Source organism: Ctenopharyngodon idella, chromosome 3 (genome assembly GCF_019924925.1).
Source record: "Ctenopharyngodon idella isolate HZGC_01 chromosome 3, HZGC01, whole genome shotgun sequence".
In the NCBI taxonomy this organism is placed as follows: domain Eukaryota; kingdom Metazoa; phylum Chordata; class Actinopteri; order Cypriniformes; family Xenocyprididae; genus Ctenopharyngodon; species Ctenopharyngodon idella.
The window spans coordinates 35,320,172-35,334,986 of NC_067222.1; the positions used below are offsets into that span (position 1 = coordinate 35,320,172).

General features: G+C 37.1%; 1 protein-coding gene across 1 annotated transcript in view; it reads right to left on the reverse strand.

Annotated features, from left to right (window-relative positions):
• Window positions 1-14,815, reverse strand: part of myo15aa (myosin XVAa) — a 34,026-nt gene that overhangs the window by 9,046 nt on the left and 10,165 nt on the right. Inside the window, exons 14-44 of the mRNA XM_051888298.1 lie at window positions 14,681-14,812; window positions 14,437-14,562; window positions 14,251-14,328; window positions 14,015-14,169; window positions 13,848-13,893; window positions 13,631-13,755; window positions 13,367-13,484; window positions 11,738-11,913; window positions 10,923-11,007; window positions 10,783-10,836; window positions 10,482-10,563; window positions 9,766-9,896; window positions 9,536-9,631; window positions 9,080-9,315; window positions 8,827-9,005; window positions 8,030-8,102; window positions 7,533-7,724; window positions 6,383-6,489; window positions 6,179-6,267; window positions 5,100-5,211; window positions 4,085-4,285; window positions 3,874-3,941; window positions 3,689-3,799; window positions 2,947-3,025; window positions 2,502-2,643; window positions 2,211-2,301; window positions 1,967-2,117; window positions 1,763-1,878; window positions 1,601-1,660; window positions 274-349; window positions 62-177 (exon numbers count right to left, since the gene is read on the reverse strand). Coding sequence (XP_051744258.1) covers window positions 62-177; window positions 274-349; window positions 1,601-1,660; window positions 1,763-1,878; window positions 1,967-2,117; window positions 2,211-2,301; window positions 2,502-2,643; window positions 2,947-3,025; window positions 3,689-3,799; window positions 3,874-3,941; window positions 4,085-4,285; window positions 5,100-5,211; window positions 6,179-6,267; window positions 6,383-6,489; window positions 7,533-7,724; window positions 8,030-8,102; window positions 8,827-9,005; window positions 9,080-9,315; window positions 9,536-9,631; window positions 9,766-9,896; window positions 10,482-10,563; window positions 10,783-10,836; window positions 10,923-11,007; window positions 11,738-11,913; window positions 13,367-13,484; window positions 13,631-13,755; window positions 13,848-13,893; window positions 14,015-14,169; window positions 14,251-14,328; window positions 14,437-14,562; window positions 14,681-14,812 — 3,603 coding nt within the window. The remainder of the gene's footprint in view (window positions 1-61; window positions 178-273; window positions 350-1,600; window positions 1,661-1,762; window positions 1,879-1,966; window positions 2,118-2,210; window positions 2,302-2,501; window positions 2,644-2,946; window positions 3,026-3,688; window positions 3,800-3,873; window positions 3,942-4,084; window positions 4,286-5,099; window positions 5,212-6,178; window positions 6,268-6,382; window positions 6,490-7,532; window positions 7,725-8,029; window positions 8,103-8,826; window positions 9,006-9,079; window positions 9,316-9,535; window positions 9,632-9,765; window positions 9,897-10,481; window positions 10,564-10,782; window positions 10,837-10,922; window positions 11,008-11,737; window positions 11,914-13,366; window positions 13,485-13,630; window positions 13,756-13,847; window positions 13,894-14,014; window positions 14,170-14,250; window positions 14,329-14,436; window positions 14,563-14,680; window positions 14,813-14,815) is intronic.

The window sequence follows — 14,815 nt, forward strand, 5'->3', positions numbered from 1 at the left end:
TGAAGACAGGCTGGTCTACGCGGGTGTTTTCAGCAGGGATACTCTGAGAGAGATTCCTTACAGATGCTGGGAAGAGGCGTGAGAAGTAGATTTCCCAGGTGTCTCTTGCGGCAACCACAACCTTCTTCTTCACATTCTCATCCTGGATTGTGGCATTGCTGTCAACGCTGTGCTCCGCTGTCACAATATAGAAGACACATTTTTTCCTCTCAATAAGCAGAGTTCACATATTACAAGGGGATAATGTGTATGTAAGTGAAAAATAAATCATACCAAAAAGGGATTTCATCTTCTGCCTTTCTTCTGTTGTAATGCGAATGCAAGCCTCTGAGAATGTGTCATGGACAATCTGAAAGTTTCATTATAATTATGGTTAATAAAAGTAAAAACAATCACAAATTCATACACTACTGTTCAAAAGTTTGGGGTCAGGATGAACGTGGACAGTGTTTTTGTTGGACATTATTTCGATGGAACTCTCAACTTCTCGTATACATGGATCGAATTGTTATTGGATCTTTTGATATTGTCTCAACTTTTTTAACATCTTTGTATTTTTTATTTATTTATTTATTTAGTCAGTCTACATTCTGTGTTTGTATTTTATTTCTATATTCTTGAAGTCTACCAGGGGTGGGATGGTTTGGGGTGGGTTCTAGATTTGTATAAATATATTCTTTTTCTTGTATAAATACAGGATTTCTTGGCCTTTAAAAAATGAAAAAGAAAACTCAACAAACAATTGTTAACAAAAAAAAAAAAAAAAAACACATTTGGGGTCAGTAAGGTTTGCTGCAAAAGATTTCTATCTCAAATAAAAATATTAAACAACTTGAGCACCAAATAAGCATATTAGAGATGATTTCTGAGTGATCATGTGACACTGAATTACATCTTAAAATATATTAAAATGGAAAAGTTATTTTAAATTACAATAAGTTTTCACAATACCGTTTGTACTGTTTTTTTGATCAAATAAATCTGACTTTGCGAGCATAAGAGACTTCTTTCTAAACATTTTTTTAAAAAATCCAAATTTTATCAGTAGTGCACCTTAAATTATGGCTGTCAAAGTTAAATATCTTTATACAAGTAAAATTATGTCCATAAAGTGAGGGTAAAGTTATTATATTATTGAATTATTGATCTATTTCAGTTTTCAGTGTTTTCATTTATTGCGCATTTTGATGCAGTTTGAGAAATATAAAATAATTTTGTGTGTATGTGTGTGTGTATGTGTGACACTGTTGCACAAATTTACAAGTTTCATGATCCAAACTTATTGCCAAAACTATTAATTCCGCACTGACCTATTGTGACCTATTTTTAAATATATCTGCGATTGTGTTCGTCTGAAAGAAGATAGTCATATACACCTAGGATGGCTTGAGGTTGAGTAAATCATGGGGTATTTTTCATTTTTGGGCAAACTATCCCTTTAAAATGACCATTTCCTTTCCTAAGACAAGTGAACTACCACCTCAGCTACTGAAAATGTGTTAAATAAAACAAATTACGAGATTAATCACAATGAAAGATTTAAATGATTGACAGCCCTAAAACCAAAGTTAACAGAAAGAACAAAATAAAAATTCCAAACCTGCTTAAACAAGAGGTCTAGTATCAGCGGGTGATTGAAGCTGTCTTTCGGATAAAAAACCTAAAAACACATGACAGCGATTTAATGTTTCATAATCATTTCCATACTTTCTTGCAACGGCGCTATGTCCCATTGACCCAATCCAAAACAAATGACACTAGCCTCTTTCCTCAGGTAGATTTTCCAGGGTACATTGGTATAGGTGTAGTGCTCCTCACTGCTCCTCTTGTGCAGTTGAGTTTGAATATTCTCCTCTTCTACTGGAAGTTCTCTAGATACTGTAATGTGACACACCACAGTGACGTTACAGCCAGGCTAATATGGTCTCTATGTCGAAATAAAATGACATAGATGATCTGAGTTTACCAGGAGCAGGGGCTGGGAATCTCTGACTAACAGCTGGCACAGGAGGCGATCGCTTCGTCTTTATGCTTTTTGCTGGTTTTAGTCCCCCACCATCATAATCAAACTCCTTTGCAGATGATGAAGGAGAAACTGGAGTGTAGGTTTTCTTTTGCTGGTCATGTGGGACATGATGAACACATCCAGCATTAACCGCAATGACTTTAACACAGTCAGTTTATCTGTAAATTAACTATGACTGATCTACCTGTGCTGGTGGAGCACTCATCTGGTCCTTGAGAATCAATATAGCTTCGTCATGGGGGTCTGGTTTCTTCAAAAACACTTTAGCTTCCCTCCTGTATTGAAGACTAGACCAGTTAGCACTTTGGCCTTTGTTCTGTTCTAATTTAAAGATCTCTTTTGATTAATATTTTATCAATGTTTTGTTACAAGGTCAAGGAGAACATTGTTTTGCTGCGTATCAGTTTTCAGTTCAGGTCATTCATTATTAAACATGTGGAACTGCCGTTTGGATCTAAAAATGTTCAGTTCTCACCTGGGAATTTCTTGTGGTTTTACAGGGTTAGTCTGGTACTGCCTGATAATGTCTTTGATGTTGTGACTTGGCTCTAAATGTTCTGAGTTTGAGATAGTGGCTCTCACCACACCCCCCACTGGTGGATCCCTCCTTGTTGGGCCTTCGGAAACATAGCAAAACACTGATGACAAGTTTCCATTAGTTAACTACATTAGTTAACATGAACGAAATACTTTTATGTCTCTGTTAATATTATTTAATGGACCTGAGCTAGCATGATCTAACAATGAACAGTTGTATTTTTATTAACTAACGTTAACAAATAAATACTGTAACAAATATATTGCTCATTGTTAGCTAATCATTAACTAATAGAACCTTATTGTAAAGGGTTACCTATGAAATAGTCATTTTAATGAGTGAAATTAAGGATGAAGTTATACAGACTGAAATAATGACATACTGTATTGTCGCTGTGAAGGTTTCTGTGGTGGGGAAGCTGGGGTTGGTTTGTAGGAAACAGGTCCAGTTTCTGGTTTAGTCTTTAAATAAGATACATGTAATGATTAAAAATCATAACAACAGCTGTTTTGAATTTATCAACTGTTCATCAGTATGTTTTGAGGAAAAAATGTACAAATGTACACCATTATTCAAAAGTTTGGGGTAAGTAAGAACACATTAAATTGATCAAAAGTGACATTTATAATGTTACAATAGATTTCTATTTCAAATAAATGCTGTTATTTTGAACTTTCTATTTATCAAAGAATCCTGAAAATGAATGTATCACTGTTACCACAAAAATATTAAGCAGCTCAACTGTTTTCAACACTGAAAATAGTGAGAAACGTTTCTTGATCATCAAATCATCATATCAGAATGATTTCTGAAGGATCATGTGACGCTGAAGACTGGAGTAATGATGCTGAAAATTCAGCTTTGCATCACAAGAATAAATTATATTTTAAAATATATTTATATAGAAAACAGTTATTTGTTGCTGTTTTTGACATTTTTTGATAAAAAAATACAGCCTTGTTGAGCATTAGAGACTTCTTTCAAAAAAATTCAAAAAGACCCCAATACTGTATGTGGAAATCTAACGTTCTGATATGACGTCTATCTATGCATTATAATAAAGCTTTGACTTGATTTCTAATGATTTTTCATCCATATTGTAATCAGTGCTCAGAGATACTCACAGGGCTGTACTGGCTGGAGCGGGGAGCTGGCACATGATCGCTGTGTGCGTGGTGCGCTGAATTATACATCTGCTGCTGGAGGGCCATGGCCTGCATTGTCATCTGCTGAGCCTGTGGTACATCACATTAGCTCAGTATTCAAACACGTTCAGCATTTAGCTACAAGTCATGCTTTGTTTGCTCACCAATATAATGGCTTGCTGGTTAATGATGGCTTGCTGCTGCTGCTGTGCTAAGACAGCTGGATCTACACCTTAAGTAAGCCAAAAATGAAGCGAATGTAATAACTGTGATTAGAAAGCACAGAAATAAACAGTGCAGTGTTTCAAAAATGATCCCCAAGAACAAATCAGCACCAAGCGTCATTATATAGAAGGACTTATGCAGCATTCATACCTGACATATCAGGCATTGGTGGCACATTAGGCATAGCTGGCAAAGGTGGCATAGCAGGCAAAGCTGGCATAGAAGGCATAGCTTGCATTAGGGGTACTGAAGGTACGGCGGTGGGGGCGTGTGCATGCGGCACAGAGGACATAGCTGGCATAGGTATAGGTGGCATCATTGTTCCTCCCATAACAGGTAGAACTGGCACCGCTGAGAACAGTAAATATGGCTAAGGATCAGTAAGCAATGACCCCTTTCACATATTTTAATCAAATGATTTAACGCAAGTTGGCTAGGATTTTGAGGTCAGATGAAACCCAATTAGCTGTGCCAACTCACTATATTAAATAAACATGAACAATACTGCTCAGTGAAATAAACACCTTGCAGCTTTTTCATATAAGAAATATATCTGTTTTACCATTTCAAAAGGTTATTTTTAAAGTCAAGAAAAGTATATATATATATATATATATATATATATATATACATAGAGAGAGAGAGAGTATATATATAGAGTGTATATACACATACATACTGTATATAAACACACAAAATAAAATACTTTATAAAAGAAATATAAAATACAATTATATCTAATCTTTATTAATTATATTTTATCTAATCTTACTGTTTAATTTGTTTAAAAAATAAGAAAAATAAGAATAAATAATAAAATAAAGTTTCTGTATTTTTGTTGATGTGATTAGAAACATGTCTTGTTTTTTTTTACACAAACGTATATAAGGAACATAAATGGCACCCATTTTGTAGAATTATCCATGTAATACCAATCACCAAAAGCCACAGTCACTTAAAATCCCCAAAGCATTAAATCAATCTAAATGGTACATTGGCTATTTGTCATGCAAAGCATTGGAAAATGTGCAATTTACAATAATTTGCAATTCTGAATGTTTATCTGGCAATTAATTGCTTTTAGGTACCAATTGACCCTGGAGTACCCATGCATAATTGATGTGAAGTAAGGAGAGAGCAGAAAGAGAACAGATGCAGAGCTCACCACCGGGGGGATAAGGCCTGCTGGAGAGGGGCTTCTCTATGTCACCATCCTCCCCTCCAATCCCACCAGCTCCCTTCATACGGCTGGACATGCTGGATGACTTCTCAAAATCCTGCAGAAGAGATAAGGCAAAGCAAAACAGGCTCTCAACTCAGGGCTGGACCCTTCCCAGCTCAGTCATACGAGAAATCAATCTCCCCATGGGAGTACCTTATACTCTCTAAGAGGGGTATGGCCCATTTACTATCGCAACTGAGACAGAGCCATGCTAGTCTAGACCACAGGAGTCTGGTTTTCCCTTACCAGTCTAGGTAAGGTAAAAACTATTTTTAAACTAACTATTCTTTGTGACTGAAAATGTTCCCGTGCTTATATTTACAAGTGTCCTCAATCAAACATAAAGTACGCTCGATGCTGTGAGAATTACGGTAAACTGGTAACTTAATCACCTTCATTGCAGGGGACCTGGCAGCCATAGAGCACATTTGATACACTCAATCACTTACACTATGAGGATCAAGTGCCCAATTGTGTTCTTTATGCATTCATGTTATATTTTTAAGCTTCTTTCCATAAATACACTGATGGGCCAAAACATTATGACCATATATTAAGATCTGGATAAATGGAAAACAAGCAATCAGTTCTCATATGTGTTGAATGCAGGAGAAACGGGCAGAAGTAAAGACCTGAGTGACATTGACAAGGGCCAGATTTTTATGGCCAGATGACTGAGTCATTCCCCAAATTCCCCAGATCTCAATCCAATTGAGAATCTGTGGGATGTGCTGGACCAACAAGTTTGATCCACGGTGGCTCCATCTCACAACCTACAGGACTTGAAGGATCTGCTGCTAATGTCTTGGTGCCAGATACAACAGCACACCTTCAGGGGTCTTGTAGAGTCCATGCCTCAGCGGGTCAGCACATGGATGACCAACAGCATATTAGGCAGGTGGTCATAATGTTTTGGCTCATCGGGGTAGTTGCATTAAACATCCAAACTGTGTATTTTTTATTACATTTACACTTTATTAAAACTCATGAATACATCGGGGGAGTGAACAAGAGGCACTTACTCCATTACCATCAGACAGCACTGGGTCAAACAGGCTGTCGAGATATCTGTCCATGCCTTTCTGAGTTGGTGCTTCACTGAAGTCTGATTCTATTTATTTTTTTCAGTTATTGAAGGAAAAAAACAGAAATCATGTCATTTGCATTGTACAGAATATATAAAAGCAGCTTAAAAGTTAGCCAAAAAAAAAAAAAAAACAGCTGACCGTGGCTGTAATACCCATCTGAATCTGGGAGACTGGAGCTGAGCATTGTCTGAGGGAGCAGAAGTGAGTTGTCATCATCAGAATCAAATCCGCTTCCAAACAGAGCCCTGTGAAAAATCATATTGGGGGCAAAATATTAGATAACTACAAAGACACTGCAAAAATATTTTATATATATATATACAGTATAATGCTGTGTATTTCTGGTGTCTACGTATTTCTACAATGGCATCAGTCACTGAAAACTTATATAGTTCACCCAAAATGAACATTCTGTCATCATTTACTCACCCTCAAGTAGTTCCAAACCTGTATGAGTTTCTTTCTTTGTTCTGCTGAACACAAAGGAAGATATCTGGAAGACTGTCAGTAACCAAACAGATCTCACCCCCCATTAACTTCAATGGTAATTTTTTTTCCGACTATGGGGGGCGAGATGTCTTTGGTTACTGACACTCTTCCAAATATCTTCTTTTGCATTCAGCAGATGAAAGAAATTCATACAGGTTTGGAACAACTTGAGTAAATGATGACAGAATTTTTATCTTTGGGTGACCTATCCCTTTAATATGCACCACCTTACTAGGCGTCATTATAAAATTCAAGTCAAAATCAGCCAGCAAAGAATTAACAAAATTAATTTATAATATTAATATTTACTATTTGTAACTTAAAGGTGAAGTTTGGGTTACACTTTATTTTACAGTACTGTAGTTACATTGTAATTACTCATTAAGTACTATTGAGTACTATTAATTAACTACATGTACTTACTATAGAGTTACAGTTAGGGTTGAGATTTGGTTTAGGGTTAGTTACTTATAATTATACATAATTTACTGTTATTACTATAGTAAGTACATGTAGTGACGTGTAACTACGGCACTATAAAATAAAGTGTTACTGAAGTTTGTAATTTCTGTGTCACCAGCAGCAATAAACAGAATTGCAAAATTCCTGTTTTTAGCTATTTTCAAACAAACCCATGGACAGTCGTTAATTTGGTGCCACAGAAATTACACACTCACATTTTACTCACTTTTAAATTACATGCAAAGTAGAACAATTAACAATATAATTCATATTTATGACACATCAGTGTACCCAATTCCAATGTAAACAAAAGTCAAATAAAATGCAAGATACTGACAGGCTGGCATTGGGCCTGGTTCTGGTGGGACTCTCAGCGGAGATGATGAAGTAGGACTTTTGCTTTGGAAAATTTCTCATCAGTTCCATGTCTGCGATCAAGTCCATTACATAATCGTGCCCTGCGAGCTCCGCCCACTGTCCGTGCTCCTTCATGACAACAGAACACCCCTTCCAGGCCTCCGTCACACCCCTGTGGAGCCAATTAATAGGGCTATTCATTTCAGGCAAATTACAGATGGCAGAGATAATGAAGGCCTCATTATAGACTGTACATCCCAACATGCCCGAAAGAAAGAGCCATGCACTAATGACACGGAATACAGCATATTAAAAAGGTTCTTATGAAGATGAATAGATGGGAACATTACAACACTGGCTGAAACTGAGCAAAATCAAACATTGTGTGTTGGCTGACTCTAGAAAAAATTAGAATGAAAAATGCTAGGAACAAGAAATAGAACATAATATGGATAGATTGTGTATACGGCCGTATACCTGTGCTGCAGAATATCCCCAGCCAACTCCTCCCCACTCGTCCAGGAGTGCACAGGGCACAGGAAAGATGTCCCTGTCAATACAACATGACGTTTAACAGCTATGGTTTAACAGGCATGTATGAGTGAAGACTACACGCAAATGACTTTTTCTATTCTGTGTATCACCACAGATCAGGTATCACCTGATATAGATGCGCGTTACACAATTGTCTCCAGAGGGTTTTGAGAAACAAAGGAAACTGCCAGGCAGATTTACGGAGATTATATTGATGGAAGAGCCTTTCTTTTAGTGCTTTGTAAGCTATCCTTTGTGTTTGTATCCTTATGTAAGTCTGCATATCTCTTTCATTCCAAACAAGATATCTCAAAATATTCTTCTTTTCCAATTTCTAATTGACATAGTCTATTTTTAAATGTGCTTATTTTCACAAGGGTTTTATGATATATATAGTACATAAGTAAAGAATTGCATTTGAGTCCTGAAATGTGGATTTGAAAAGCAAGGCTGAGGGTAGGCTGCACCAATAAAGATTAAATTAAGCAGAAATCAGAGTTAGTCAAGGATTTGTTGATTAAGGGTTTATTTTAATTAAACGTCAAGCTTTCTGTAATTCAAATTTAGCGTAATGGTCCAACAGGATTTATAGTTTAGTTAAAATTTAAAGGTTAATTGCAAATTAATTAGACTGAATCCAGGTAAATCACGTTCACTTTTTTGATGCAACCCAACCCAACTGGCAAACATTAACTGAAGGTTGCAGAAACTCAAACAGTGCGAGTGAAACTGACACACACCATCAAAACAGTGTACTTGCAAAACCATGTTTGCTTTCTTCCTATTGGCTGTCCATTCCAGCAGGGATAGTGGGTAAGTCCTCGCTGTCTCCGGTCCATACAGGGATTTCTGCATGGCTTGAATGAGCTTGTGTTGGCCGACAGCTTTGAATCCATTATAGGCATGATCTGAGACAAACCTAAAGCCAAAATGTCATGAATGCTTACATGTTGTTCATGACATATCCAACATGAATACTGGTATGTTGCTTACTTCAGAAGGTATTTCTCCATTTTGGCTGATGGTGCAAACGCACTCAGGCAGGCCAGTAGCAGCAGCCAGCCCCTCTCTGAGTTATCTGGATTGCTGTTTTTCCAAACCTGATTGGCAATTTGACATAAGACTTCATCCCGCAAGCCAGGGTTGGTAAGCCCCTTCTGGATGATGTAGTTTCCAAATAAATTCTCCTGAGCACCATTTAGATGTGGGTCACCCATAAACCTTAAGATCTATAAAGTGAAAGAAATAATGCTAATAGAGAGCTAAAATCACACTGACTTATGGCTACAACAGAGACATATATCTTCACTTAATAGCTCATCATAGTAGGTCTGTGAATCTATTTCTCTATGGAGAAAATGAATGGGATTTTTACTTCAGGACCAACATTTGTGCTCTATTGCATGTAAAATAAATGACATTGGCAAAAAAAAAAAAAATGTAGCGTACCATGACAAAGGCATCTAGAGCCTCATGTGTAAGATCATCGTCAATGTGTGTTAGTGGTGTCTTCAAAGGTGCAGTTAACATTCCAAACTTTGGCTCCTATTTATTAATATTTAAAAAAAAAAATAAATAAATACAAATGAATACACAGTATATTAGTCATTCCTGGATGAATATCTGAGTATGAGGGTTTATTTGTGATTTTGGAAAAAAAATACTCAAGTATGTCTTACTTTGAAGTGAATCTGGACAAATTTAGAGAGAGTGTAGTTGTTGATGTCAAGGGGTAGCGTGAGCTGTGACTCCACCTGAACTGTGGGAGCCTGGACTAAAGCCAAGCAATCAGAATGGAACTCTCTACCACCTTGCAAAACAGAGAGGTAAGGGATGACGCAGGCAGTGTACATTATAAATGCATTATATGTACTTTTTATATGCTACTTTTTAAAAGTCTGGGGTCGGTAAGATTTTTTAATGTTTTATGCTCACCAAGGCTGCATTTATTTGATACAAAAACAGCCAAATTATAAAATATGTTTTCTATTTTAATACATTTTAAAATGTAATTTATTCCTCTGATAGCAAAGCTGAATTTTTTAGCATCATTACTCAAGTCTTCAGTGTCACATAATATGATGATTTCCTGCTCAAAAAACATTTTTATTATTATTATCAATGTTGAAAACAGTTGTGCTCCTTAATATTTTTGCGGAAACCGCGATGTTAATTTTCAGGATTCTCTGATGTATAGAAAGGTCAGCATTTATTTGATATAAAAAATCATTTGTAACACTTTAAATGTCTTACTGTCACTTTTGATCAATTGAATGCACCCTTGCTGAATAAAAGTATTAATTTCTTTCAAAACATAATCTTACTGACCCGAAGCTTTTGAACGATATAAAAAATATCTATTTGTATGTAACTTGAAAAAATTGCCCTGCAGTACCGGCGGCTGCCTGCAGCAGTGCTCCGAGTTCAGCTGGAATGACCAGATGAGTGACGTTGACCACTTCCCGTTTTGACAGCTCCTGCACATAAAGATATGGTAACACTATACAATAAGGTCTAATTTAAAGTTAATGTATTAGCTAACATTAACTAACATTAAGCAATCTATTTTTACAGCATTTATTAACCTTTGTTAATGTTAATAATGAATGAATCAATGAATTATGTTTGGTTATATACTGTAGGCATAAAAAATACACTAAAATGTGGTTAATTTAGACAGTAAATATCATTATAACCATTTCTATTCTCCTTTGCTCCTCTTCTTCCTTTCTCCTGGCCTCGTATCTCAGCTAAAAGAAGAAAAAGAAGTAAACCAATTAAACGTGGGATTGTAGCTTAGCCTTATCACTACGCACTAAAACTGCATTGTTCTTACCTTAATATATCTCTTGCGATCAACATACATATGGATCAGAGAGCGGAATTTCACCAGGCTGGTTTTCATTTTCACAAACCGCTTCCTGTAAAGAGAAAGCAAATTTATAGAAATTTTGTCAAGCTCTAAAAAAAATGTAAAAAACCCAGTAATCACAAACTAGAAAAAAATAATGTAAATTTATTGGTTATAAAAAAAATGTAAACAATGAAGAACATTCAGTTATTGAAGTATAATGGTTTTATTTAATTATTTTAATAGATTACCACTCCTAGGGCCAGATTTGCTAAACAGGGAAAAATAGCGTGCGGCTGCAGTCTAATAAAAGTGCTGATGGGAGGGGAAAGCTCTGCGGGTGTTATACTGAAAATGCACAAATTCAATGTCATGTCAGGTAGTTAAAAAATGCCGCAAATACCAGTAATCTGACTACTTCAAACCTTGGTAAATCACGTTACATGATTCATTTCAATACTCTTCTCCCATAAATTAAGTGGTCTGACGAAGAAACTCCTACAAATGCATATGCAAAAAGGTCAGTCGCAAAAATAACTTGTATCCATGCTAATTTATCACTGTGCGTCTTTAGTAAATCCTGACAGTCTTTTAACACCAAAAGAGGGTTTGCACTGGCTGGCGCAAGCTGTTAGTAAATCTGGCCCCTAGTTTCTGTAAATAAAAAGTCTGAAAATTAGCAACTTTTTCATCATAGCAGAAGCATCAGAAATATTGTCATCGACAATGACGGGGTCCTTTGAGTCAAAAAGGTTGAGAACCACTGATTTAGAGTGAGAATAAGAAATTATAGTTTATACCTTGTGAGAAAGCCTCGGCAGTGGGCCTGCAGCCGTATGATCTTCATGCGAAAGGCTGTATAGCGTTTTCTCACAAAGAACATCCTGGTGTAACGCTGCAGAGTCAGGGCAGCTACATGCCTTACTCTGTCTCTCTTACTCTCCAACAGGAAGTATATGTCCTCTTTCATGAACAACTAACAAAAAATAAAAGGTGCATTCAAGTACTTAAAAACAGATGTGGAGAGTGACGTCTGTCGGTCTGAGACAATGACTGTGTTTGAAATCACCCCCTATACCCTCAATTATTATTCCCGACATTAGTCCACTAATATAGTTTACTTGAAGGAGTGAATGAAAACGAGTGAGTGAATTCGGACACTGATTGCGCTGGAAGGGCTGCTGCTTTTGCTGTTTAATAATCATTTGACACTAAGCTAACTGGAAGCTCCAGTAGTAATCTCTCTAAAGTGTTTCATGGAAACTGGCATGTATAAACCTTAAAGTGTTAGTTCACCCAAAAATGAAAATTCTGTCATTAATTACTCACCCTCATGCCGTTCCACAGCCGTAAGACCTTCGTTCATCTTCAGAACACAAATTAAGATATTTTTGTTGAAATCCGATGGCTCAGTGAGGCCTGCATAGGCAGCAATGACATTTCCTCTCTCAAGATCCATAAAGGTACTAAAAACATATTTAATATTAATATTATAAAGTGACAAGAATATTTTGGTGCGCCAAAAACACAAAATAACAACTTATATAGTGATGGGCGATTTCAAAACACTGCTTCATTAAGCTTCGGAGCGTTATGAATCAGCGTGTCGAATCGTGATTCGAATCGCGTGTCAAACCGCCAAACTGCTGAAATCACATGACTTTGGCGCTCCGAACCGCTGATTCAACACAAAAGATTCATAACGCTCCGAAGCTTCATGAAGCAGTGTTTTGAAATCGCCCATCACTATATAAGTCGTTATTTTGTTTTTTTGGCACACCAAAATATTCTCGTCGTTTTATAATATTAATATTGAACCACTGTACTCACATGAACTGATTTAAATATGTTTTTAGTACATTAATGGATCTTGAGAGAGGAAATGTCATTGCTGGCAATGTAGGCCTCACTGAGCCATCGGATTTCAACAGAAATATCTTAATTTGTGTTCCGAAGATGAACAAAGGTTTTACGGGTGTAGAACAGCATGAGGGTGAGCAATAAATGACATTATTTTCATTTTTGGGTGAAATAACCCTTTAATTAAACAATTTAATAATCAATTAAAAAGGAATTTATACCTGTGATATTACACTGTACCCACATTGGACCAGCGGTTTGCAAAACTGATGGATGAGTGATTCAGCTGCGGGAGCCATCTTCTGGCGAGATGCAAGAATTCATTTGGCACGCGACCCTGACAGTGCATTGTGGGTATTCTCTAGCTGTTGACTGTGCATCAGTTGTACCCTCGTTATTGCGGTGCATTGTGGGATTGAATAAGTGCACTCAATAACATCCACAATGCTTTCGGACACCACTACAAATGTCTGTTCCCTCAAATAGTGTCCCTACTTAAGGGTATGGGGGCGATTTCAGACACAGCCCAAGTGAATAGTAACAAGCACACTTATCAGAATCATGCTTACCTTGGTGACACCGACTTGAAACGATCCTAGTCTAACAGGGCAAAGCTTCCTTAACATGATGACACAGTTTTCACCATTGGCAGGTGGAGGCTGTTTGAGGCCTAGCAGTGACTTGTATCTAAATTCAACCAAATAATTGAGTAATTATAACTTTCTTTATATATTAAAAAACATAAAGCTAATGAATTCAGACACACAAGGGAAAAACTTTGTCATCGCTCTGTGTTAATGGCCTCAAATGTGTTTGACATGTCTAGCTCTTACCTGAAAAGGAAGACATCGAATGGCATTCTGATCGGATAGCCCTCTCTCCTGATTCGAATGGTTTCTAAAATCCCAGAATAGTTAAGTTGGGCGCTGACCAGCTCCATGTCAAACACACCAGGCTCCTGCAAGGTTACATACTCTCTCAATGGATTTCAATTCCAGCCAAGACGCAAATAGTTTAATAACCCTGAACCCAGTGACTGCTGTTCCTTACCTTGTTTTGGTTTGGCTTTATGCATCGCACAAAATATGGGTTGGCTCTGTTAGGGCAAGATGGAAAGAAGAATTTTATCACTTGGTGATAAAAAACTTACATGGGTCTGAAACCAATCACAGAAGAGATTCATGTAGACAGCATAATGCACAATTTAGGTGGTCTACCTCTCCATCTTTTCAATGAGCTCCATGAGGGATTGTTGGAACTTGGCCGCCACCGTTGAGGCCTGATGGCGCCGTGTTACTGTGCTGTTTTTCCCAACATGAGATCTCTGTTGGTTGAGGGCCTCAGCGTAGCTCATAAACAGATATGCAACCATCTGAAACCACAGCGAGATAAGGGTCAGCTTATTGGGGTCATTTCATTCCTGGCTCATGGTAGTTAAATTATTTTATCTTACCTTGTTTTTGCTATGAATAAAAAGGTCAAGAACATCTTGGCGGACTTGATCGTAATTCTTATCCAGAAATTTATGGACCTGTGAAGCATGTTTTCAATCACAAAAAGTTTGCTCTGTTCCTCCACACTACTTTATTAGGGAATAATTAAAATATTTGATGCTTCAAGGCAAGTAGTTTAAATGCACCTGATAGGAGACCTTCCCAGCGTAATGCTTGATAGTAAATTCAGGGAGAGGCATTTTTGGCTTGGAATACAGTGGATTGTTGCCATGGTGATAGTGGCATTTCTGAAGGAAGGTATGATCTGTAGCCTAGAGGAAATTCATTCAAAATGCAAGGTTAATTAAAATGCAAATGATGCAAACTAGTAGTGATGAACAGATTAATACTAACAAGAACAACAATGAACACATTAAGAAGAAATGACACCTGTGGAAACCCGCTCTGATCATCAAGAATTCGGAGTATCCCATGGGGCTTTGCTGCAATGAGGTCAAGGCAGGCCTGGTTGTCAGAGAAAGGCACCTCTTCCCAGATGATTTGCTCTCTGTTATATTCATTCTT